The sequence below is a fragment of the Aulonocara stuartgranti genome (assembly GCF_965226115.1).
Source record: "Aulonocara stuartgranti genome assembly, chromosome: 7".
Lineage (NCBI taxonomy): Eukaryota > Metazoa > Chordata > Actinopteri > Cichliformes > Cichlidae > Aulonocara > Aulonocara stuartgranti.
The window spans coordinates 50,377,705-50,404,950 of record NC_138945.1 but is presented as its reverse complement, the minus strand read 5'-3'; the positions used below and the strand labels follow the sequence as shown (position 1 = coordinate 50,404,950).

General features: G+C 41.7%; 1 protein-coding gene across 2 annotated transcripts in view; it reads right to left on the bottom strand.

Annotated features, from left to right (window-relative positions):
* Window positions 1-277: 277 nt before the first annotated feature.
* Window positions 278-27,246, bottom strand: part of ppm1h (protein phosphatase, Mg2+/Mn2+ dependent, 1H) — a 38,648-nt gene continuing 11,679 nt past the window's right edge. For both annotated transcript variants that reach the window (XM_082539251.1, XM_082539252.1), the window contains exons 4-11: window positions 26,011-26,367; window positions 17,529-17,641; window positions 16,441-16,525; window positions 16,098-16,216; window positions 10,207-10,270; window positions 8,282-8,389; window positions 2,692-2,843; window positions 278-2,351 (exon numbers count right to left, since the gene is read on the bottom strand). In XM_082539251.1, coding sequence (XP_082395377.1) covers window positions 2,204-2,351; window positions 2,692-2,843; window positions 8,282-8,389; window positions 10,207-10,270; window positions 16,098-16,216; window positions 16,441-16,525; window positions 17,529-17,641; window positions 26,011-26,367 — 1,146 coding nt within the window. In that variant the 3' untranslated portion in view covers window positions 278-2,203. The remainder of the gene's footprint in view (window positions 2,352-2,691; window positions 2,844-8,281; window positions 8,390-10,206; window positions 10,271-16,097; window positions 16,217-16,440; window positions 16,526-17,528; window positions 17,642-26,010; window positions 26,368-27,246) is intronic.

The window sequence follows — 27,246 nt, the reverse complement described above, 5'->3', positions numbered from 1 at the left end:
TCTCCATTAAAGTCTAAGTTCCAAGAAAATTTCTTGTTTGATGCAGAATCAGTTATATCCAGTATTCGATCGTATTTGATGAGTCATTTACATCAGCGCTATATCAGTTCACGTTTTTAAAAAAATCTTTTCTTTCATAAAGTTCATTTGATACAGTTACCAAAGAGGCCAGACCGCTACTTTTCCCAATACTCTGAGCTGTCTGCCAAGTGCATTCCAGAGCCAGGATCAATCAACACCATTTATTTATTTTTTAAATCACTGAGGCAGCAGAGAATTGTCACAATTGTTGATCAACTACTTTAATAGAGCAGAAAAATGAACTTCTTCACATTTATTTTTTTTATTGTTCCTATGGGATTCTAAAACAGTACAAATCATGTGTGTTTTGGTTTCGGTAAGATATGCGTGACTTACAGTAAAAGGAAGGGAGAGTTTGTCTGCTGGAAAAGGTTATTTACATTTTTACATTTAAATAAATTTACTCAGTTTCACCATTTTCACCTTCAAAATAAAAAAAAGAAAGTACAATTTGAAATAAAATATGGAAACCCACTCCGTAACGTAAGAACTGTGTTGACTGCTCAGACACAAGTTTAGCAATGACGGGCCAGATTTATGCTCTGAGGGACATCTGTAACATCAGCGTCGTTACAGGTACCTGTTATTTATACATTTTGATGTATTTTTTTTTTAAATGAGAACAATAAATCTGAGAAAAGGTTCTATGAGGTAAAGCAGGGATGTCAAACTCCTTTTACATCATGGGCCACATGCGGCCCACTTTGATGTTAAGTTGGTCCGAACCAGCGATACTCCACTCCTTCTGTCAGTGTAAAGACATTTGACTACACATTTAATCCCAATTACTATAAGAAAAAGAAGTGCAATTTTAAATTTTTCTACGTGATAAAGAACTGTAGCTGTTGGAAATGAGAGAAATCGGTCAGTGCAAATAAATAAATGTGTAAAAATTACAGAAAAAGCTTCTGGTGGCTCATTTACCCCCCGCGCCCTTGTAATTACAAAACTGAAGGTTTTTGTTAATTCATAGAAAATGCCTTGTTTTATTTTTATTTTTACTCATTTAAAAAAAAAAGTTGAGTGAGAAAACAGGAACCTTTTTGTTTTGATCTTTGTTTATCTGTTACATTATTACCAGTGTCTTATAATTGGCAATAAGGGAGATCTTCATAAGGGGAAATGCTATGTCCTCTTTCACATATCCCAAAGCCATCCAGTGGGCCAGATTGAGTCTTTGCTAGGCCAATTCTGGCCCCAGAGCCTTATATTTGATGCCCCTGCTGTAAAGGATGACTACGTAGCTTAATGATGGCACATGCAGCAGGTGAACGACAGCTTAAGGAGGAACATGTCTGAAACATGTTTGTTTTTCTTTGTAGATCTCAACTGATGTTCAAATAAATACAATAGTAAAGAAATAAGGAGTGTGAAATGTATTGGGCCAAAATCTTTTAAGTGTCACTCCACCTGGTAGTGTAGTCTTCATTTAAAAAAAATCTCTCCTTAATAGCAAACGCAGTATCGCAATGGTACAAATGAGCAAAAAAATGGCAACTGCAGTATTAGAAGTAACAGCCGAAAGTCAGCAGAAGGAAACCCATTTTTCCCACCCATTTCACTGGGAGGTGTGGAAAAGTGAATGGCTGAGTCTGGCTAAGTTAAAAGCGTGCGTGGAACAGAGCTGGAATGATTCATATTTACAGCAGCCTTTAGGTTTGGGGGGGGGGGGGGGGGGGGGGGGTAAACACTGTACAGGTGTTCAGCCAAACACACTTAACCAATGTCTTGTGTTTCAGATTATTTACATTTTCACATTATTAAATATTGTGCATTAGTTAGTAACAGCAGTCCTGAGATGTCGTCATCTCATTCGAGAGTCCAGGTTTACAGGGTTTGCCCCCCGAAACACAGCTAAGAATTAAAAAAACAATAATAACAGTAATCATTAACAGCTACTCTTATGATTGTTTCCTTTTCAATATTTAAAAAAAGGGAGAGAGAGAGATCACCCTGATTGAGGATAATCAGGGTGAAACTGAGACAGATCAGGTTTTGATCTGAGCAGAAACAAAAGCACTTTTAAAAGGAGAACAAGGAATGAGGTAAAACTGCACATGTGAAGTTTTAAAAGGTCAAGGCAGGGTTGTGTTTCAGCGATGGCTGCGGTTTCGTAGCTTGGCTAGTTCTGCTTGTTTCCATACATGAGGGGAATGATGTAGACAGAGATGTCATCTCCGGAGCCTAATCTGTCGTTGGCTATCCTCCAGCCTCGATCCTTCAGCACCCCCCTCGCTCTCATTATGAGGTCTTGAGCTGCCATCGTGTACCTGAGGGAACGAAAGTGAGAAGTAGTTACGGTGTCAGCATCACACGGCGATATTCAATTAGATAATGATCAGAACAGGGAATAATGGCAACGTGCAGCCATTGAATAAATGCCTCTGCCCACAGTCAGAAGAAAACAAACAAAAATTAAAAAAGTAAAACCATTGAGGAAATAATCAGGGAATCCTGTTAATGAGCTGCTCTTTGACATCATTATCTGAATGTTTGGAAATTTGCGTAATCGTGAGAAGATAACCACGTTCACCCTCTCCAAACAAGACAGAGGTGAGAGGAAGTTCAGGCCTGTCTGCGACTGCAGCTGTGTGGGATGGGTGAACATGCCTGTGCTGATCGTCAGGGTCGCAGTTTGCCAGGAAACAGCCGACCGATTCAGCCACTTCCTGGTTGGAGAGGACGTCCCACAGTCCGTCAGTTCCCAGCACCAGAACGTCATCGGCTCCATGCTCACACTGTGCTAAAGGATAAACTCTGACCTGAAGTTAGAAAAAAAAAAAGAGAAGCAAGAATTGTAAAACTTTGCTGTTTGTACAAACCTTGTACACCCGTTACATATTTATAGACAGAAAATATTGTATAGATGGATTGTGCATTTTAGCCGTGTTTAACCTGAAAAAGCTGCTGCAACGCACTTTATAATGTGCTGCACATTCATCTGTTCAACATGCTCACTCTGTAATTAATGGACAGCAGTCTTAAGCCTTAGCCATGGCCTCCTAGTGGTTATCTTTAATCTTGAAAGGGTAAACTGATCCAGATTATATTCTAATACCAGGGTGGTGAATCTGAATTACAGCAATAAGAGCATTTAATAATTTCAAGACGGGATGCAACTTTAATACTTCAAAACTAACAGAGCAGAGGATTTGCTCTGTACACAAGGCTCAGAGTGAATCCTGGAAGTTCATCTCTGTAACTGATGGCTCAGCTGATACTCTATCACACAACATACTGCCTGTCAGAGGTGGGAAGCAATGAAGCACAGACACTTTATTACTGTACTCGAGCAAAATTGTCAGGTAACTGTATTTCAGTGTTTATTTTTCTGACAACTTTTTACTTTTACTCCCCACATTTTAACACAATTACCTCTGTTTTTTACTCCTTGCATATTCATGTACAGGCATGTTATTTTTTGGTTCATGCATTTTCGGGGAGTCATTGTTTTGTATTTGTCATTGGTGCTTATTGCATAGGATTCACTGCAAATCTTACTGTGCACATGATTCATTACATTATACTCAGGGGTTAATATGTTATAATATGTTAATAAGTTGTGATTGCAGAATACAGCACCTAAGTATGTATACTCCTGCTTAACTGACAAATGTATGTACTTCTGCCACCCGTCTTGGCTGTTTCATACAGGACATGTAGCTTCGGCACCTCTGCAGGCTGCTCTGCAACCCGCCTCAATCCCAGCTGTTTTTCTTTCTTCCTGTATCTGATTTAATCTGGGTTGTATCTGTTGTCACTGACGCCTCTCCTTTTCTGTGCTGCTACTCTCCCAGCTCCTGGCTTTCAGTGTTACAATGCTTTCCCACAATGCAATACAGAAGGCAAGCAGAGGAGAAGCTGGAAATGGCGTAATAATGAAACATCCGATTAAAGTACACCATCTTAGTGGTAAATGGACTGGTTTATCTATAGCACTTTTCTACTTTACTTGAGCACTCAAAGTGCTTCTTGCTTCAAGCCTCATCCACCCGCATTCATACAAGCAATTTTTCTACGCCTAAGTGCTTTCTATGTCTAACATTAACACTCAGAGGGTAACTCAGGATTTACTACCTTGCCCAAGGGTACTTTTTCCATGCAGAGTGGAGGAGTCAGGGATCAAACCACTAACCTTCTGATTAGAAGATGACCTGCTCCATCTCCTGAGTATACTATAATGTTTGCTAATGGGTCACTAACCAGTGACTTAAGAAAAAATGGATTACTGAACTGCTCCCGAGTGGAGCCACGCTGGCCATCTTTTACACAGTCACTGGTACTGTTCAAAGATTTGACAGCTTAGAAACCAAAATTTTCATCTATCATTAGCGCTACATGCCAAGTCAAGGGATTTCCAATTTCATTGTTGTGCTTCAAGCAATTCTGGACCAGAGTGCTGGACCACCCAACATTTTTATTGACATAAGCTACTGAGATTATAAGAAGAAGAAAAAAAAAAAATCAATGGCAGCCACAGAACACAATGTAAACTGTTTTGTGGATTACCTGTACTGTAACAAGTCTCTTAGTGTGGATATCTCTACATGAATCTCTCAAAATATCAGAAGAAAAATTACTAGGATGATCTTTCCATTTAATCTCTACTTTCTTAACACATCCGCCTCCATATACTTGTCTAAACAATGTTGATGGTCTCAATCCTTCAAAGATATTCTGAAGCAGGGAAACTCGTGTTACTGTGGCAACTCTGGTGAGGCACAGTCTTTTAAATTACTATGGGCGAACAGAAGCATACTCTGAAACAGCAGGCAAAAATAATACCCAGTGGCCTTGGATGGTTTTTGTTTGGTTGCTTCAAGTAATTCTTTTGCTACTGTGGAGGCGTTGCCTATTCACAGCAGGCACACCAACTTAGGCTACTTTAAAAACAGAACACCACACGCAAGCAGGGAGAGTCACTGTAAGATTATCAAAATGAGTTGTGTGTGGATCACAAGGCTCCATGTTGTGGGGAACCTTGAGATGAACAGTAAGTCAGGCTTTGAAAGAGAGAAACACAGCGAGACTATCAATCTATGAGGCAGCATTCCTATAGTATGTCAAGAAAAGGGAAGGACCTGATCCTCTGATTTTTACTCAAATACCCAAATTCTATGTCAAAATGACTCAAACTGCCAAGGTCAGCCTGTTTTATTTATTTTTTATTCACAACCTGAGAGAAGTCTGTAATTCTAACTTGACAGTGTGCAGGGAAAACATGTCCCCGCAGGACGTTTTCACATTCCCTGCAGGGCACTCTCCCACACATTTCTTTGAACATATAAACTAGTGGATGTCAAAATAAGTCAATATCAGGAAAAAATTCTTCTTTTTGAATGCTTGTATATCTCCTGTGAGAGGCCAGTGGTCTATCCAAGGTGTACCCTGCCTCTCACCCTATGACTGGGATAGGCTACCCTGAATTAGCTGAAAAACCTGAAGACGGCGAATGGGTTTATTAAAGCCTAAGTTACTTTGACAGTGACCTTCAGTTTGTGTGTATTTTGGGGTTCATCTTCCTATAATACACCACAGATTCTCTATGGGGTTGGGGGTCAGGTGATTTGGTTGGCCAGTCAAATGCAGTAATAATTAGTAGTAGTCCTGGCACTTTGGCAGAAACTTCACACTGGAGTTTAAAGACCTTTTTTCTCCTCAAGACTGTAGGACCTTGATTTTCCCATAAAATGCTAATTTTACTTTCATCTGAAGAGACTTTGGACCTCTGAGCTACTGAAACGCTTCTTGCTTTCCTCAGCTCATGTCAGATGCTTCTCCGGTTCAGGCATGGCTTTTTATTAGCGTTTCAGTAGCCTCTTTCCTGAAGACCATCTGTATGTGGTGGCTCTTGATCCACTGACACCATTCACTCCTTGTGAAACTCTCCCAGTTTGTTGAATTTACTTTTCTTAACAATTCTCTGAAGGCTGCAGTCATCACTGTTCTTTGTGCACAGCACTCTGACAACAGTCATGCCTTTCATAGTGACCCTCTGTGACTTCACCCTTAAGCCGATGTTTAATTGTATTGTTATTATTTTTCTTCAAAAGAGGCTATTATGGCCCCTTAATGCTCAGGAATACCACGTCTTTCATATAGAAATCATGTTTTTATGCTCTATCTGGAAAAACCTTGACTTCACTCATCTTATAGGAACATCAAAAAAAGGAGGCTGAACTATGACTGAACTTTGAGTGCAATGAATTAAAGATCAAGAGAATGTGCAGGTTTTCATGACTACTGCAATCATTTGCAGTGGATTCCTTCTTGCAATCCACTGCACTGCAGGGACCATCAACGCACACGTTGACCACACAGTTCACAGTCCCTCCTGTTACTGGCTATCAGCGGTTACCTCTGCGCTCTCGTTATATCAGGCGGCTGACACAACGAGGGTAATATAAAACTAAAGAGCCCCTCTAAAACACTAATGTTAACATACTGCCACTCTTGTTCTGACTTTTCCTTTTATTCCGTTTTCTCTCCTCCCCTCCTGACACATGCTCAAATGCAAAGGATTTTAAACCCTAACCCAGACTTTGGCTCCCTTCCCCAGAATAACTTAACATATCTCTCAGATTTTAGTCATTCAGCAGCTACGCAGCAACAAGGCCAAAAAGGAGTAGGCACAGATTTCCTCACTAACAGTCCAAGCGATGTATGTGCCACAAGAGTGCTCTGCTTTCATCATTCTGTATTTGTGTACCCACACACCCACTGTTTTATAGCAACAACTTTATGTAACCTGACGGAGGATAGATGCTGTGAAGTGACCGATGAAGGTGACTCTTTGAGAAGAGTGAGAAGGTAAAAAACAATTACATTACAACTGCTAACATCCAGGTTTTTCTTCTTCTGCTTTGTGACAGACGATGTAATCATTGCATTTGATGCAGTCATGTGAAAAAGTGTAACCCACAGAAATTGTTCCTATTAAGGCAGGTTATAAACTCAAGTGAATAGCACACAAAATTCATATTTTGTAGACGATTTAGATTTTTTAAGTGGCTTTAAAAATAAGTAGGTACATTTTCAGATTTGTTGCCATAGATTCAAACATCCTAAAGTGTGGTAGATGAATCCAAGATACTGTCTGGCCACAGTAACATTAGACCTGATTGGTGAGACATGGGCAGCTCTGTGGGAGAAAAACCTCATACAAGCTATAAAGGACACTGACAGAAATGTTGTATTTTGGAAGTTGCTTCGCTGCCTCAGATACTGGGCACATTGCAGTCATTGATTCAAATATGTATTCCGCACCATATCTAAGAGTGTTAGGAGATAACACAAGGCCATCTGAAGAGCAAGGTTTGCAATTTCATTAAAAGAGCACCTCTCTAACTGTTGAGCACAAGGAGTGAGGATCGATAAAGCCTTCAACTTGTGCTGAGGCCAGTGGCCGGGGGAAGCGTTTTAGTTTAGGGAAGAATAGATTCAACTGAATAGCAGCTGTTTCAAAAAGAAAACCACCTGTGAAAAAAAGAGAGAAACTGAAGATGAAAGAGGATATGATGATGCAAAACAAACCTCAAATGCCACAAAAGCTTAAGGCATTCAAGTTTGAAGGTTTCACTGTGGCCCCATAGTCCTCCAAAACGCACATTATCGGAAACCTTTATATATGTCGTACATACAAAACGGCCCAAGAGTTTCAGAGAATTAGTATCCTATAGATAAGAACTGCAGGAGAAAATCCACAGAAAGAACTGAAAGACTGCTGTTTACAAAATGCTTTTGTAATCTGTAATAGTTTGCCAAAGGAGGCCGTGCAGTGTGTGGCCAGTCTTTGCTCTTACTTTCTTATTTTGAAACTAAAAACGATGGAAACAAAAGTAGTGCGCTCACCGTCTCGGCTATTTTTGCATATTTGCTGTGGTTGTGTTTGTTAATATCATCGTTATCTATAGTCAGTATTTCAACGATTGTCAAATGTCTGGTTGCTCAGACAAGCCATAAAAGCCAACAACCTCCCATGGGATGTACTTATTTTTTCACATGACTGCATATCCTTGAGAGCCTAGAGGGTGGTAGAGCCTGTTCTTGTCAATACTTGGCGAGAGGCCCAAACCCACTGGACAGGTCGAACAGAAAAGACTCTGAATCCTTTTTCCTTCTTTGCTGTAAGGCAAAAATTCTAACAACATGACCAAGGCAGACATAGAGAAGGACACAAAAATGTAAAACTGGAGCGTACCTCTGGGCAGCAGGACAGGAAGGGCTTAATGTAAATGTTGGAGTCGTGCACTTTGAGACTGTGGTCTCCGAGGCCTCTCGTCACCCCGATGGTCGCCAGCACGCGAGCCTGGAAAAGATCAGAGGCATTTAAAGCACAGCCTCCGTATGAGTCAAACAAAGCAGCAACAAACTCTACGAAAGGCATTTTCATTTCTGCCCATGACTGATCGTCTTATAATGAGTGAGAGCTTATGTAGATGTTATCTAGAAGGCCACCGTGGAAGCCTTTTTAAACTCGGGTCTCCATTTTGAAGCTTGGTCATCATTTCTGCTCTTCGTCACAGACTGCAGAGATCGGAGAACCTGACGACACCATGACTGGTGAACAGTTTAGAAACGAGCCAGAGGTTTTGATTATTTGAATCGCTTTGCTTTTAGGAAAATCTTACATCTAAAATCTTGCATAAACCACCATGTGTAGAGCAGGTCGCACATAAACCAGGAAGATAGATGTCAACAACATCAGCCTGTGGTAATAATTCTACCATTCATTATAATTTTTCCAAGTATTTGGAACATGTGGTTAACATTTGGGTTTGTTTAATTATGTCTGTGGGTTTTAGACTTCAGGCACTGACTGCAAAGTATTAAAAACAGCCCTTAGATTTTAAATTATGTTAGTTTGCTAAATTACTTTTGAGCCTCTGAAAATGTGGGATTCTGTATAAAAAGAGTAAATGTAGCACTTTGGATCAATCCACTGAGAGACAGACAGCCATTAGGCATCTAGAGCCAATTCAGAAAAACTAGTTAAACTAACTACATGTCAGAGAGAACATGCCTCACAGCAACAGATGGTGGGTTCAAACCCAGGACCTTGTTGCTGTGAGGTATCAGTGCTAACCACTGTACCACCGTGCTACGCTTTTTCCCCCCCTCTTTAAATCCTGCAATTAAAGCTGAAAGTCTGCACTTCAATCACATACTGATTGTTTGATCCTCCCTGAAGCTGATTCATATTGTCTGGAAATCTCTACTGTACAGAGAAAGAACTTTTAGGCACGAGCACAAGAGGAGCCGAGTAGGACTGAGCTTGGATCAGTATGCAGAACGACGCAGGGAGAGTGTTTTAAAGTGGTGGAAAGGTTCCTCCAGCAGAGAAAGGGGTAAAACATCCTGGGATTAATTGTAGAGTGCCGGTGCCCAGAGGGCGGCGCACCAGGGGCTTTGAAGTGTTCTGGCGTTCCTCTCTCTCACTCTATCTAGCCATCCATCTCCGCTCCTCACTTCAAAGGGAGAGGACACGACGTGGGCACCGGCAGCTGCGCCGGGGTGAGTCTGAATGCGGTTGTGGGCACATAGAATACTGTAGGGGTGACATCTTTCCCCTGCTGTCAGTCAAACTCAAATCTATTTTCTGTACGTATGGAAGTGAAAACTGGGGAAGAGCACGGCGAGAGCATATTCGGGTCTATCACACTGCTCCTTTGACCTTTTCAAGTCAAAAAAAGAGAGAAAGGCTCCTACACACCACTGCATGTACAGTGTAACTGAACGAGGGGGAAACTCTTGACCTTTTGTTTTGTGTCATTTCCCTTTTTTCAGCGTTGACAAGATTTTGTTAGTACAAGTCAGTGTTTCAGTATTGATATATTCAGTTAGCATATGTTACCTTTCATCAGATCCATCTAACACACGACTCAGATAGGACCATCACATTAGACCTCTGCCTATTTTTTTTTTGTTTTTGTTTTTTAAATTGGCTGAAAAACATAATAATAAGTCCTTGGAGAGCTCGTTTGTGCTACAGGTTGTGCAGGATTCAAAAAGGCCAGGAATGTCTCTACACAGCGATTTGGGTGATGTGAGGTCGGGTGTACCAATGATGCCCCGGTGAGCTTTGATTACATGCATGGCACATGAGGCTGTGGAAGCACTTCTTACCTTCTTCCCTTCACCGTAGATCAGGGGAAACTTTAGGTCATCTTCCTCTATGGTTTTATATGCCCTGTGCAAAGAATACAGAACACGTTAATGTTTTTTTTTCTTCCTGTTTATAGCAGGCTGCACACACACATGCCCTAGAGATACTTCACTTCCATACCCCCACCCCCTCTCCTTCCCACAGGCCCTGCTGCTGACATGACTGGCACAGAGAGAGAAAAGGCAGAGTTAAAAATTCACACAAACACACAGAGATCCTTAGCTTAATTCTCTCACTTTCTTTTCCCCCCCGTTTCTAACTGATCCTGTGAAGGTATCCCTAGCGACAAAGAAGACGCCTGCACGAGACAGTCTAGGTGCACTGTTGGTTTTCTGCAACTGTCTGTGGCGCCTGCGCATGTACGCCTCTGAAGGTCTGAAAGTAAAGCAGCTAAAATGATGCAAGAGAATCCACACTTTCCATTCTCCTGTTCTCAGAGCACTCTTTAAACTCCCCACGCGAACTAATGAATAATTTACCATCTTCACACTGGGACTAGACAGAGCTGCGCTGTGAGGAGGAAGACTGTACAATGCTCGCTGTATTCATCTCAGATCTAAGCGATACACTTTTCACCTTTACAATTCGGAAAGTCGAAGTGAAGAAACCCAGCACTCTTGCTCCTGGTGCGTGTGCTCCTATTCATCTGCGAGCAGCTGTACTTCACAGGAGCAGCTGTGTAACTTTACTGTACCAGATACATAACAAAACCCAGCCAATTTCCACGAGAGCTGCCAGGTCAGAGTTTTCCATTCAGAACTCGCACCAGGTGCTGTGAATAAAATTCTGGCTCTTGAGCGAGCGCTGACTTGGTTGAAAATACAATTAGAAACACAGGTTTCTCTTTATTTTAGCTGTCAGATCACAGGGAGCGAGGAAAAGAATATTCAGAATGGTCATAAAAGTGGCCTAACGTGGATCGGGGGATGCTTTTCATGTAGGGAAATTTCCTGAAAATAAATGTTTAGTTTGAAAAGCTGCTAAAAAGACAAATGTTTCATTTGTGAATGTGACCCAAGTCTGCCCAGCACACCACAGTCCATGTACTTCAGATTAGCGGGGACCAGGATGGTTTCTACATTACTGCTGGTTTCACTCAGAGAGACCATATGTTTCCACCTTAGGCGAGCGCTACACTGCTGCACTCAGCACTTTTTTTTTTTTTTTTTTTAACTGTGAAAGCAAGAACTATCACAGAGAACACAGCCCACAAACACAGGAATACAGTCTAGAGCCTCATCTAAGCGAGGAGAGCTGTATTACCAAATAAGAGCCTTCAGAAGGATTTCCTCATCAGTTTCTTAGATCTAAAATAGCACGACCGATGATACGAAACTTAAAACCATCTACCAAGACAGGGTTCACTGTTTTTGTTAGGAAAAAAAAAGAAAGAAAGAAGAAGAGGTGCTACTTCTGCTGTGTCACTCAAAACTTCTTTTGTTTTACCCTTTCACCTTCAAGATTTGTTAAATCTCCTGAAAAAAACAACAAAACTACGACACGGAGACACGCATTCCTGTCATTATTTCAAAGATGTCTTGGATAAAATCCCCAGAGCCTGCTGTCAGGGACGGCCTCCCCCTCGAGACGAGTGTTTACAGCGAATCCAGCCTGTCTGACTCGAGATAACAAGAGTGTGACAGGATGAGAAAGATACACATTAATCCTGTTATGATACCTGCTCCTTGCTCTGGGACACTGAGTTCTAAAAACAGCAAAGAAAGTTGCTCAAGGGCCGCGCTGGTCACATCCCTGTGGTCACATCCTCACATCCCCTGAGCTTCCCAGCTCAGGGGATGTTAGAGGTGGGCGAATGGAACCAGATATCGACATTATCAATACTACCGCTGGAATTGGTATCAGATCAATTGGGCACGTCTATTTTATTTATAACCTACAGTAAAGTGCTGTAGAGGCAGGTGCATTTACACTCCAGATCTTCAAAACCCCAAATCAAAATACATGAAACGTAAAGTAAAAATAAAAACAGGGATTTATTGGTGAAAATGGGTTCAGAATTGGCAAATTAATGATGATTCATCTCATAAATCTCCCCTAAATGACCTGCCTTTTATTGACCCTGTATTTACTTGGCATTGGTTCAGTATGAAACTTTGCAGTATTGTAAAGCACCGCAGGATGTTTGGTTGCTTGATACATTGCGGCATGTGACTAAAAGGGGGGCGGGTACACCAGGGAAAGAGGGCAGAAGGGGTTGTATCATGTTTTCCCTGCAGGTGACTAAAAGGTGGACAGGAGGGAAGAAGGTGGTGTCACCTCCGCCCGCTGCAAAGAGGGGGTGACAGAAAAACATTGGCAGTGCATGCACCGCGTCATAACTCGCTTGCACACTGCTATATATACACACCTGTCAACAGATACTGAGGTGACATTGTAACGGGCTGTGTCAGCACTGGATGAGTCACACAAATTAGTGCAATTGACAGTTGGTTTTTAAAAAAAAACAATTTTTTTGGTCAACCTTGATAGATTGAGTGGTGCTTTCAAGAGCAAAGCAAGGCCAGAGAAAATGGCAGTGACCCAGCGACTCCTCTAATGCAAGCTGTAGGCATCAGTCATACCAATACAAAGCCATAATGGAAAAAGAAAGAAGGAGCAGATGGAGGGCTGGAAGACAGAGAGATTCCAGGCGGGCGAAATTAATACAGCACTTTGTGAAGTTTTCAGCACTATGGCTGTTTAGACGCATCGCACGCTATAATCAGGGAGATATCTAATCAGCCCCCAAATTCATTCATTCTGCAGCTTGACAACAACCCAAAACATGCATCCACAGTCATGAAGAACCATCTCTAGCAACAAGGAGGCCTGCAACAGATGGTCTGGCCCCCACAGAGCCCCGATCTCAGCGTCTTGGAGTCAGTGTGGGATTACATGAAGAGAGAGAAGCAGATGAGACGAGGCGCGTTTTCCCGAGATGCCTGGAAAAATCTATTTGCCAAGTACCTTGAAAAAAGTGTTTGCCCACAAGAACCTGGTATTGTTTTCAAGGCTGACCATGGTATTTTCTTTTTCTTCTTACATACAACACTCTGTAAGAAGAAAAGTATACCTTAAAGACTTTTGAGTGAATGCCACTGATACGACTGTTTGTGCTTCACAACCATTCACTGTCATCCATCCCTTCCCTCCTTTGTGACCAACACAACATACCAATCATCCTTCCTTCATCTGTTTATCAATTTTTACATCTTACCTCAATCCACTTACTTCTTTTTCCTTACTCCAGTCACCCACCCCTCTTCCCCAACCTCCTTCCCTCCCTCCACCTGCCCGCCTGCGTTACCGCAGCTTCTACATTACGGCGAACACGGCCGACTGCTCAACATCCATCATTCTGGGCAAATAACACAGCCTTCCATGCCGGCCAATGACCACTATTACAGCCGACAATGCCAACGCCAGAACCTCAATCTGGTCCAACTGGCCGAGGGAGGGGAGGTAAAGAAAGCAAGGGAGGGAGACAGAGAGGTGGGCTGCAGGCCTGTATGCCTTCATTAGACTGCAGCCTTGATCACGGATGCCTTTGAGGGAATTGGACGCCAGCGTACGCCTACGCGCTCACAGCATGTGGGCACACAGGCTGCACATACACATATACATGCACAGACAGAAAGCTGAAGAAAGATTAAAAAAAAAAAAAAAGATCCTCTCTCCCTATACAGCATATAATCTGCACCTATAGACGATGACACAGTTAAGTCAGAGCCATGCACTTCAGATCAATTAGCTACAGCAGCTGACAGGGTACTAATTTAAGACCCAGACTTAGTCCGGGTGAAATTGAGCCATAACTGGGTTATGGGTAGAACCTGATTAAAAATACATCACAGGCTGTCTCTGCTGCTCAGACAGTAAGCAGGCAGACTGAGTGAGAGTTTTGGGCCCAATAAGAAGTGCAGCCACTGACTGACCTACATCTGCTTGAACTGAGCAGAGCCATAAAACACAACTGCATGCAGGTGGAGTCAAAAAAATATATCCTGCTCAACTCTCGTCAGTCACCCACTTCATCCTCAGTTCACGCTTTCACATTAAAAAGCAGGCTTTCTAAACTGAAATGCCTTTTCCACTAGTTTGGGGATTTTTAATAAGGGATCATTCTACATATCAACTTAAATAATCTGTAATTATTAATAATGGATAAAAAACTGTTTTTAAAACTATATTTAACTATATTACACGCTCTCAGTGTCAGCACAGGTTACCAGTTCAATTTCCTAAAACAGTGAGTCTTTTCTAAGAATTAGTCACACCTCAAGTAGAGCACCAATACTGACTGTGGTCCACCACCACGAACCAGATACGTGAATAATAATAATAATAATGATAATAATAATACACCTGCACCTTCACTTCGAAACAAGCATCTGGTTTTGAGCGTTATATTTTTCTCATCCCCTCCCTCTTTACGTGTGTCTGTGTGTGCTTGCATGCATGAGTCATTAGTTAATAAGAATACAATCATATCCACAAACTTCATAAAAGGCTCTCTGAAGGTCTTTCAAAGATTTCCTTTGGATATTGGCTGCTTTGTCACTCGTTTTCAACCCCATCCTTGTACCTGAGCATTTTTGGAAGAATGTTTTTTTCCCCTTGTTAAACTGACTTATGAATTATTCAACCTTTAAAAGCGGTCAAATCGTTATCAGGATGTAAGGAGGAAGTCAGCTGAGAGGTACAACAGTGAGTGTCTGTAGCCAACTGTAAAACATGGCAGAGGCTCGGTCATGGTTTTTGACTTGTCTAGATTTTGATTCGCAATGCAACACCATTCGGAAAGCATCTGATTGGCTGAATTTATCAGCGTGGCAATGAACCCAAACACACCGTCAATGCTGTAAAATCATACATGAATAGCAAATCTCATAGGCTAGCCTAAGCAGAATGGAGAGCTCAATATTATTAATATAAGGAGTGTTGTGATTGCACGTATTTTTAATAAATCTGTAACCCAATTTCCTTTTTTTTCCATTTATAGAGCTTTGCACTGTTCTATATGTTTAGTTTTGTAATCCATATTGTGTTAAGTTACCTGGGTAAATATGCTAAATTAGCTGTTTAATCGTAAAGGTAGCGATGAAGACCTTACTTTATTTCTGAGTGTTTTTGAATTGCGGTAATGCTAGTTTAATAGATTGCCATGGCTGGAAAAAGTAAAAACAAAAGGTGAAGATTCAGCAACGATAACTAAAAGCTTTAGTGGTCCTACAAAATTAAATGATCTATCCTTGAACCCATTTCTACATAAAGAAAATGTAAACACAATGTTTATATAATATAACCTTCCCTGCCTCCGTTTCTGTTAGTCACTTCTTAGTTTTTATACATTTTTTTCTATTTCCCTCCTTTTCTCTCCATCTGTACACTTTTTATTTTTCTCTTTACTTTAGGATACAGGGCAAGGTCTTTGCTTTGCCCACTAACACACAAAAGAAGAAATACGAAGGACAGTTCCTGACCTCTTTATGACAACTGATGACTTGAATGACTTTTTAAAAGTAAAGTTTCTTCTCCCCATTGTGGCCATTGTGTTAATAGTTAAGTACTGACTTTACAATCTAAAGTCCCCAAGATGATTGTGGAGTGCTAATGAACTGAATTACTCGGTGAATGGGACACAGATGAATTTCTTTATAGGGTACATAAATGCATTCAACGAGATATGTGGCTAAATAACATCGACAGCATTTCTAACAAATGTGAAGGACTTGAGTGCAGAAACCAAAATGTTATCCTCCCAGGTGGATACTGGACACTGACATACATTCAATCAGCAGTAATTTAGTCAAGAAAAAAAAAAGAAAAAAAAAAGTATTAGTTAACCCACCATCCTGACATGGTGAAGTCACGATACAGCATCCTCTTCCCCACCTCCTTCCTCTGGACTCTCCTTGGGAATTCCAGATGTGTAAACTCATTCCCTAATAAGTGGGGCTGCATGTAGGCCTGTGATATGAAAAGAGAAAAAAAAAAACAGAAAGAGAAGAAGATTGACGCGCCCTAGGGATAGGAAAAACAATTCCATAGTCTATTAAGCTGGCACAGAGAGCAGGCCGTGTAAGAGAGACAGAGCTAAGCATAGCTGGTGTCTCAACAGGAGGGGAGGCCAGCTCTGCTAATATCTGACAGCTGTGCTTGCTAGAAAGGAGCTGAGAAAGTTTCTTTCTTACCAAGAACTGCAGTCGCTGCCTCTCTGACTCTGGTGTGAACTCTGCTGACATGGGAATGACTTCCCCAGACCGGATAATGATAGCTCTGAGGGAGAGGAGCAGACAAAGCAAAACTCTATTCATCCAGGAAGGGACACAGTTGTTCCTGTAGGCTAAAGGGCACGAGAAGGTGAGCGAGAAACACAGAGACGAAAACAAAGAAGATTCTACAGTCTGCTACAGCAGGGGAAATCACTATTTTTGAACCTCTTTCGAATTTGTTAGTTTTCTCACATACAAATAAACAACATTTTAATGAAGAGGGACGGAATATTAACCAAAAATCCAGAACAAATAAACACTTCACATAAAAGTTCTAAATTAATTTAAAATGTTATTAAGGGAAGTAAGTGTTTGATCCACTACGATCTGCTGCTACAGATTGGTTGTGCGCTTGTGTGCCACACAGATTACAATCAACCAAGCAATTAGAGATACTCCTGATTATAGCTCATTATGTCCACAGACACCTGTCCACAGAATCAGTTTAATTCATTAAAACCTCCCCTCCACTGTGGACAAGACCAATGAGCTGTTAGACCATTAACAAGAAGCTTCACGTGAAGCTGACCACTGTTGGTGTGATTATTCAGAAAAAACTCTCTCTCTCGGTCTGGAGCTCTTATGTAAGATATCACCTCATTGGGTGAAGATGATCATGAGAAAAGTGGTGGAACAGCCCAAAACTACACGGCAGGAGCTTGTAAATGAGCTGAAGGGAGTTGGACCGCAGTCACCAAAGATGACCCAAAGATTACCATCCCCATAGTCAAGCATAGAGGCGGAAGCGTTATGCTTTGTTCGTGTTTTGCTAGGGGATACTTATTTTAGTCAGTGACATACAAATCAATACGTATTTTTATGCAATGTGTTTTTTTCTGGATTTTTGGTTGATATTCTGTCTCTCCATTAAAATAAAACCAGCATAAACACCAGAGACTGTTCCTCACATCCAAGCGAGCAACCTCACAAACTCAGCAGGGGATCAAATAATCATCCCCCCCCCCCCACTGTATCTTACATATACACTCATTGCATGTGTATCACACCTGCTGTCCCCGGCATTCCCCACATAGAGGTTGCCGAGTAAATAGACGACCACCAGCGCTGTGCAGCCACCTGAGATGTTGTAGACCGCCTTCTCCTTTTCTATCTGTAAATCCTAAAAAAAGACAAAACACACAGAGACACAGACAGATTATGATGACGAGGACACATAATCCACAACCGATCCTCTGCACACCGTCATGTTTCTAATCACCACAGCTTTGAAGAACTGTTTTTCCCCATACAGCTTAAAACTGATACTGAGAAAATATTGCCTTGATACTCAAATCCTGTCATGATGCCGTTATTAATTATAGCACCATAATGAATTCATTTATCAAGAGTGCCACAAGTCAAGGAGCAATAAAAAAATAATGGAAACCAAAAAGGACAGATGAGAAAGTTTGGAGGGGCCCACTGATTATTACACCAGCTAATTAGCCCAGATTAATTTGGTGCTAATTAAACCAAAAATGATTTGAAGAAAACCATGCCGTCAGTTCATTCATTAGATGAATAATTAACCTGTCACTGAATTAATCAAAGCACTAACGTAAATTTGAACCAAGCCGCTCAGACTGCATTTAACCCTTTTTTGTGCTCTCAGTCTGCTGGTAACGGCTCCTCTGTTTTTTTTTTTCCTTTCTTTTAAATCGCACTACAGAAGCGGAAAGATATTTCAGGGAAACGAGTGACCCCATCAGGCACCTCATTCCCATCCCGGCGTCACTATCAACAGACTGAGTGGGGCCGATAATGTTGGCAAACACATTTGCAGCAAGTCCACCCTAGCACGTTTTTCCAATGAGGGATGTCACCCCTTACTAAAGCGTATCGCCCTCTGCTCTGCCGCCGACGCCCTCCATCTGAATACAACTCTGTAAGCGTGCGAGCATTGCAGTGCGAGCAGTGTGGTTCTCTGACAGGAGACAGGAGTGGAATGCAGCGTGTGCGCACTCTGTGTGCATAACTATGTGTTCGTGTCCAGATGTAAGATGCATTAAGTGTGAATCTGAGTGCGCGTGTGTGTGGGTTGCACTCCAGCAGACACTCCTGGGGGTAGGGGGCTGAAGGAAGGGGTTGGAGGATAGGAGGGGTGAACAAATGTGTCCTTCACCCTGGATGAATTATGAATCCATAGCAAGCTATGCATATTTATCCTTGCTGTATCCAATACCTCTTGCTGCAGGCAAGTCTTCAATAATGAAAATGTCTGCATAAACATCTACACCTTTCTCCTGTGCGCCTGAGCCAGGAAGAAACAACTGAGCTTTAAACCAGAAGGCAGACCAAAAAAAGAAAGACGTAGAGCAGTTCAACGCTCATACATGCTCATCTCTTTATACCATACTACTATAAATGCTGAAGCGCTTTTTGCACAGCCCTGCATCTTTATTGTTTCCTGGAAGGAAGAAAAATACCATCAAGGAATACTGGTAGGTCTGACATCCCTGAGTGTCACATCAGTCGTGCAACATATCAACAAACTAGCCAACATACCAACAACTAAAGGGACATTAAGTGAATTAAAACAAATTTAATCGGACATTCTAACAAGGAGAGTCCAACCAGAATTAAGCAATTGTTTCCCACTTCAAAGTACAGCAAGTATACACAAAAGGTATCGTACGATTCACGCCTATATCGCATCAGACAGCTGAATCTCAACTCAGTGAAACACAACTGGGAAAACATTTCATAAAAAAAATCTTTTAGCTGTACCAACCCATCAACCAATCAGCCCATCAACCATGTTCGTTGCGGAAGATGACTAACTGGTTCTGCAGGATATCTTCCTATCCTAAGTTTTTCCTTCCCAGTGTCACCAATTGGCTGCACAGGAGGTCCTCTGACTGTTGGGGTTTTATCTGTATTATTGTCGGGTCTTTATATAAAGCAGGTTGAGGTCACTGTTGTTGTGATTTGGTGCTATATAAATAAAACTTAATTGAATTTGATATTTATGTATAGTGCGCCCATAAATAATTTGGATGTTGCTGTTTTAAAAAAAATCTTTAAGTTGCTCTAAAAGTCAAAAATAGACACGAGGTAGACTCACATTTTGTGTGACTGCATTTTCGAAGACCAAAAGTTTTTTGTGTGTTGTTCTTCCAGTCAGGAAGGCCACAGTACTGCTCAGACCAGCCTTATCATTTAGTGAGTTTACTGAATCAGTGAGAGAGCCCAAAGATATTAGGTCCAAAAGCAGGAAATGAAAAGAAATAACTCAGGACAGTCACAACAGGAAAAGAGGATTAATTTCAGCCAAGAGAGCTCTCATGATCGACAGTGTGGCAGGTAATTAACGGAATTAATCATTTTGAACTAATTAGCGACAGCAGTAACTATCAGTTGATTTTGAATGCAGAAAAAGACCTTTGGGTGAAATCTTTTTGCAAATTAGAAAAACAATCCTAGCATCAAACACACACTCACACAGCCACAAGCCTATCTGACAGGACAGGTACTATTCACTACTGCTATACTATGGCCATATGAAAAACAATGTTTTCAAATGACTGTATGCAGGCCTGGTGGTGGGACTCAAGTGAATGATATGAGGATATGAGGGATGAGTCAAAACATTTGCACAGTCGACTACTGTGCAAATAAATACTAGTTTTGTGTCTGCATGATAAATATACTGCTACAGTAAGCAGCTTGTTAGCTCAGTACAGGCTATAACTTTAAATCAAAATGTTACACTGTCACATGAGAGGTTATGTGCAAAACTATTTTAAAGCTCGGGCCACAACACTTTCAAATAACCTGTGATTATAACTCGTACGCATATTTCTCTCGTTCTGGCTCTTACGTATTTTTAACTGATGAGCTGGTATTTCAGCCAATTAAGCTAATTAAGCTAACCTTGGTTTGAGTCTCTCTCCTAAAGCTGCAAAGCTAATAGGCTAATTTAAAAAGTCAATAAGCATGTTGTAGCTTTTGAAAATGTAGTTCTAATGTAAGCTTACAAATCAGAGACCAAGCCCCACAGTTCAAAAATAGTGGTAAAATGTACAAAGACAATTATTATGGCTAAACTCGATTATACGATGTATACATAGTAAGAAGTGTATATATGATATGATCTAGTGAGTACTGACATATTTCCTGCCCTGGCTTTAGATACAGCTCAGGTGATACACCTCCGTCTATCAGCTAACACTGGTTTTGATATTTACACAGGGTTTATCAGGCCTCAACAGCCCCTCTATTTCCAATGGGGATGTGTGCCAGAACTGAAGGTGGAGCCTGCTGATAAGATACAGAGATTGAGTGAGATCTTTTTTGTGAGACCAAACCTTTCCAAGACTCCCTGACACTTTCCATTTTCTTTCTTTCTTGCTTGCTTTCTTTATGGGGGGGTAAAAACGAGCTTCCTTGAAGAAAAACAGGTCTACAGTGGGGCAAAAAAGTATTTAGTCAGCCACCGATTGTGCAAGTTCCCCCACCTAAAATGATGACAGAGGTCAGTAATTTGCACCAGAGGTACACTTCAACTGTGAGAGACAGAATGTGAAAAAAAAAAATCCATGAATCCACATGGTAGGATTTGTAAAGAATTTATTCGTAAACCAGGGTGGAAAATAAGTATTTGGTCAATAACAAAAATACAACTCAATACTTTGTAACATAACCTTTGTTGGCAATAACAGAGGTCAAACGTTTACTATAGGTCTTTACCAGGTTTGCACACACAGTAGCTGGTATTTTGGCCCATTCCTCCATGCAGATCTTCTCGAGAGCAGTGATGTTTTGGGGCTGTCGCCGAGCAACACGGACTTTCAACTCCCGCCACAGATTTTCTATGGGGTTGAGGTCTGGAGACTGGCTAGGCCACTCCAGGACTTTCAAATGCTTCTTACGGAGCCACTCCTTTGTTGCCCGGGCGGTGTGTTTTGGATCATTGTCATGTTGGAAGACCCAGCCTCGTTTCATCTTCAAAGTTCTCACTGATGGAAGGAGGTTTTGGCTCAAAATCTCACGATACATGGCCCCATTCATTCTGTCCTTAACACGGATCACTTGTCCTGTCCCCTTGGCAGAAAAACAGCCCCATAGCATGATGTTTCCACCCCCATGCTTCACAGTAGGTATGGTGTTCTTGGGATGCAACTCAGTATTCTTCTTCCTCCAAACACGACGAGTTGAGTTTATACCAAAAAGTTCTACTTTGGTTTCATCTGACCACATGACATTCTCCCAATCCTCTGCTGTATCATCCATGTGCTCTCTGGCAAACTTCAGACGGGCCTGGACATGCACTGGCTTCAGCAGCGGAACACGTCTGGCACTGCGGGATTTGATTCCCTGCCGTTGTAGTGTGTTACTGATGGTGACCTTTGTTACTTTGGTCCCAGCTCTCTGCAGGTCATTCACCAGGTCCCCCCGTGTGGTTCTGGGATCTTTGCTCACCGTTCTCATGATCATTTTGACCCCACGGGATGAGATCTTGCGTGGAGCCCCAGATCGAGGGAGATTATCAGTGGTCTTGTATGTCTTCCATTTTCTGATGATTGCTCCCACAGTTGATTTTTTCACACCAAGCTGCTTGCCTATTGTAGATTCACTCTTCCCAGTCTGGTGCAGGTCTACAATACTTTTCCTGGTGTCCTTCGAAAGCTCTTTGGTCTTGGCCATGGCGGAGTTTGGAGTCTGACTGTTTGAGGCTGTGGACAGGTGTCTTTTATACAGATGATGAGTTCAAACAGGTGCCATTCATACAGGTAACGAGTGGGGGACAGAAAAGCTTCTTACAGAGGACGTTACAGGTCTGTGAGAGCCAGAGATTTTCCTTGTTTGAGGTGACCAAATACTTATTTTCCACCCTGATTTACGAATAAATTCTTTACAAATCCTACCATGTGAATTCATGGATTTTTTTTTCACATTCTGTCTCTCACAGTTGAAGTGTACCTCTGGTGCAAATTACTGACCTCTGTCATCATTTTAAGTGGGGGAACTTGCACAATCGGTGGCTGACTAAATACTTTTTTGCCCCACTGTAGATCCTTTGAGGGGTGAGACTCTGCCAAAATCAGCTTTTGGGTAGTTTCTCAGCAGGAGCAGAGCTGACAGTGTTTTGTTCCAAGAGGAAATGTGTGCCATTTGAACCAAACTGCATCTAATTTTACGGAAAAATGATTACTGAAATTAAAATAAGTGACAGCTCGGGAGGAGAGTAAGTACTGTAATTAGAACCCATTGTGTTGTAAGAAAAAACACACTGTGACCACCTGAAGAAACAAATTAGTGTAGCACTGAACAATGAACCTAAAATACACTGTATGTGCTTTAAAATATATGATTTAAAAATAGCTCTTTCAGGGGCAAGTTCGGGAGGAAAAGAAGCCAATGTTGGTTGCAAGTAGAAAAATAAAAGAGTAAGGAGGACTCCACCACAGAGAATGTGCTGCCTTTTTGGTGAAACACTGAATTGAACCCGAAACCTGATTTCTACTAATTAATGCCACAATGTTCAACAAATGTTAGCCTGACATTGTTTCAGTAATCACCCTGACTGTTTCTAAAAACATCCCTCACAACTTCGAATCAGCAGTTCAATAATCAACAATTCACAGTTGAACTTTTAGTTAACTAATCCTGCAAAAAGCATTGCTGTACCTACAAAGACAGACGAGCACCAGTCCACAATTTCTCTTTGGTTGGCAGTGCGGCTTCTTAAACATTACTAACCACACACTACCACCTAGTGGTCAACAAATGGAAGCACTAGACGGCATTAAGCACTGATTTCTCCGAGGAGACTGGTCCACACTGCCATTCACCAATATCTGACCCGTGTTACATTTTACAGTTAGAATTTATGATTTTGCAATCAAAAGGATAATTCAGTGTCAGGCCTAGCCTATTACAGGAGGGGGTTTACCTCCACCACACAGATATTAGTCTAAACATGGGGATGTGTGGTGTACACAAGTGTAGTGACACAAATTGTGTTGTGTTATAAAGAACATATCACCTAAAAATCTTCCAAATCAAACATGTGGCGATCCCTTGTGTATAACACAGCAGACGGAAGCAACGTTCCCAGGAAATGCACATTATGGGCTAAGGGACAAAAAGATTCCGGCTTTAATCATTAGTAAATTCCATGTTTGAGGTACAGGTGCATCAGCAGTTAGTTCTCACCTGTTTTACTGGAATTCTGAACATACCTAAAAACCTTTGCTTATGTAAACTGGCTGACAGGCATTATACTGTTTACATGGGAAACTGTGAATGACTGCAAATGAAACCCTCTTTGACTTAAGAATTTAATCTCCCTATACAGGCGTGCATAGGATAATTACAAACATAATCAAGAACAGAGAGCCTGAAGGTGAAACTGAAAAAGTGAACTTTGACCCCTCAATCACACAGGCTAGCACTGTTTTGATTAGCTCTGCTCTTGATCCCATGGCCTCTCCACGGGTTAAATCTCAAGCATCCACTTAGAGCGCAGCCAGATGCCGAGTGCTTGTGACCTGCAGCAGCTTATGGCGAAAGTACATTACTTCTCCTGGCTGTGCTACTTGCCGTCTGACTCAGGCTATCAGGCCTCTGGTAAAATTTACAGCGTGTGATCACGCCATAAGTACCTTATCACCTTTAACCAGCTGTCAGAGACACATAATCTCCTCTCTAAAGTGCTGGAGGATGATGCTCAAGACAAGCCCATTAAAACCTGCAGTACTGTTAATACAGAAAAAGTCAATTTAAAAGGTACAATGTGGAAAATCTCACCACTGGATGGCAGCAGTTGGCTCTTTTTGCACCGATTACCTGCTGTTAGCCAGTGTTAGTGAAACTTCCTTTGAAAATGCAGTTTATGAAAATGCATCGATTTGTGGGAAGACATAGTTGGGCACTAATCAATGTATATTTATGAGTACAATATTCTTGTTTTCTTCTGTTTGTTGTCTTAAGGCCAAGAAAGATGCCAAGCGGATTTATTTTAACAAGTGGATCATCATGGCCTTGCCATATTGGTCCATTTGATTGACCTTTATTATGATTATGAATTTATTTTATTTTCAGTTGCTACAAACGGGACAGACATGACTGGGGGACAGGACAGGGAGAAAGAATGAAAGAAAGAGAGGGAGAGAAAGAAAACCAAAGGGGAGAAGAGACGGTGAGAAGGGGGGAAGAAAGAAAAAAAAAACAAACAAACAAAAAAACAAAACACCTGGGTCACCTGTATGGAGAAAAAAAACAGAAGAGAAAGCAAACAACAAAGAGCAACATAATAAAAAAAAAACAGCACCATCACAATAAACTAGCTAGCAGTAAATATCAGTAGATACAAAATAAGAAACGATATTGTGCAGCACGCAAGATAGACAGCGCACAATGTGCTTTGAGGCAGCAGCCAAGAAAGCTGTAGTCCGCGTCTGTGAATACCCGTGTGTACACCTGTGTGCATACCTGTGTGGATCAGCATGCTTGTATTCCAAAGGTTTCTCCATGTAATGATCTGCTAGGGAGTGTGGGGAGCCACAGCCCCGTCCTCCAGGGTATGAAGCAGGTATGGAGGAGATCAAAACTCCAGACATCCAGAGGCCCCCAGAACACAAGAGACCAAGGAAGACCAACAGAGGGGCAGCCTGTTTTCTATTGTTTAATTTCAAACAGTGACTTACTGTACCTTTAAGTTTTGAAATACTAATGTAGGCTCTAATGGATAAAGTCATTTAATAGTGTAGCACATAATTATTTTACAGCTGTATAACTGAACATACTGAGCAAATTAGCAGCAGAAAGGGTAGCTCAGGTCATTTCTACACCGTAAACAACAGATTATATTGTGTGCTGTATGTGTGTACGCGCTCACCTTTACACACCAGCAGGAAGTTAGGAGGCTTATGTGTAATTGGCTTGACTGTCTAATCATGACAAATCAGCATTTACTGATAGCAACTAGAGGCTAACAGATGTGAAGATTATTAATTTTATAGTATGTGCGCAGGCAGTGATGAAGTGGAGCGTGGGATGCAAAAGAACAGTAGTTTGGAAATTCCCTGTATGTGTATGACAGCTAAAGGTGTGTGCAGTGATCAAAAAGTATTATATGGTTATGGGTTTGTAACTTAGCTTAACAGAATACAGTTAATCTTTTCATTTCCAGCAACGCCCTGCTTCCAGGCAAAACAGCTGGAAAAGCGTCATTTTATGAAGAGCAGGAGAAGCTTTTCTTTGTATTCTTTTCATTGTTACAGCATTTTTTTTAACTAGCGGATAAAAACAGGTGTGGGTGTGGGCAGTAAAGTGCTCTGCTTAGAGATACACCACCTGACTTTAATGAAAGGCCCAAAAGTGCCATAGAATCAAAATGCTCCTCTCGAGCCTTGAAGATGGTATCCTGCAAATCAATCTATGACGCCACTGTGGCTAAATCCATCTTTTATATACAATCTATGCATTTGACATGGAACGTTTACAGGTCAAAAGACAACTACAGATCACGCACGTGCCTCTTACCATGTCTTTGAAGGCGTTCTCGATGGCTCCAATCACCAGGCTCTCCTGCGACACCTTCTTCTCTGTGAAGAAGCGTGTCGGTGGGGTACTGGGGGAACCCGGAGCCCCTGCGGCACCCCGGAGCGATGCAGCCCTTGTAAGGACACGCTGAGATGAAGGGGTGAGGTGGTGATTGATAGGTTCCTCACCCAGGCACGTGGGCGGCACAAGGTTAGGAGTACAGAGGATCTCCATCACTTCCTGTAGGTGCAGGGCAATGTGGTGGTGGAGAAGACGAGAGGCCATTACAGCTGCCCCGGAGCCAGCGTGGCCATCGAACAGTGCCCAGTAGTGTAAAGTTAGGTCGTCAGAGTTGTCCTGGAAACAGATAAGAATCAAAGTAAATAAAAATGTGTCAACATTAAGTATGCAAAATGCGAGAGGAGGAACTTCATCTGACTTTGCATTCATACTGATCTATGAACTGCACGCCAAAAATCCACTGAATATCAAAGGTGGAAGTATGTGAAGTACAGCCTGATGGGCAAAGAGTCGTGACATTTAGGAACCGCTGATGTACAATCATGGTAATGGTGCACAGAGCGAAAAGAGAGACCTTTTTAATACCAAATCAGAACCAGTTGAACTCAAGGTACAGCTCTCAAACACAAACAGGAAGCTGTACTATGTAAATTGCGCTGCTCACAGTTGGTGGATGAGAGCGCCTTTCTACACAGCATTCAAATTCATCCCATCGGTCTTCAGTGTGAAGACTTCGTAATCTGATCTGAGCTCAAACCTCCCCACAGATATGCACGATGCCCATAAGTGAATGAACCTGATGTTAATGTTTGCTTTCGCTTAAATCTGGAGGTATTAGTAGGTGCGGCATGATGCAGTTTGTGCTCTGAAACCGCACACCGCGTCCTCTGTGTTGATCTACAAAGTCTCATCTCCCACATAAGATTCAAAATGTCTTGTGATCTGGCTGATTCATTGCTCACCTTTGAGTTTTTGGTCTTCACAAAAAAAAAACCCAAAAAAAACAATGGCCTGATTTCTGTTTAAAGTCTGTTACATATCAGCACAGCTCCCCTATCAGTAATGAAGTCACATAGCCACAGAGTTGCTGTTGCATGCATCACATTTTGCTGCGCAAAGTAAGCCTCTGATTGTCTATATATGGCACAGGCAAATTCTACAGCGTGAGTCTACGAGGCAGGCAAAGAGCACTAAAAAGGCTACATCACTGCGAAA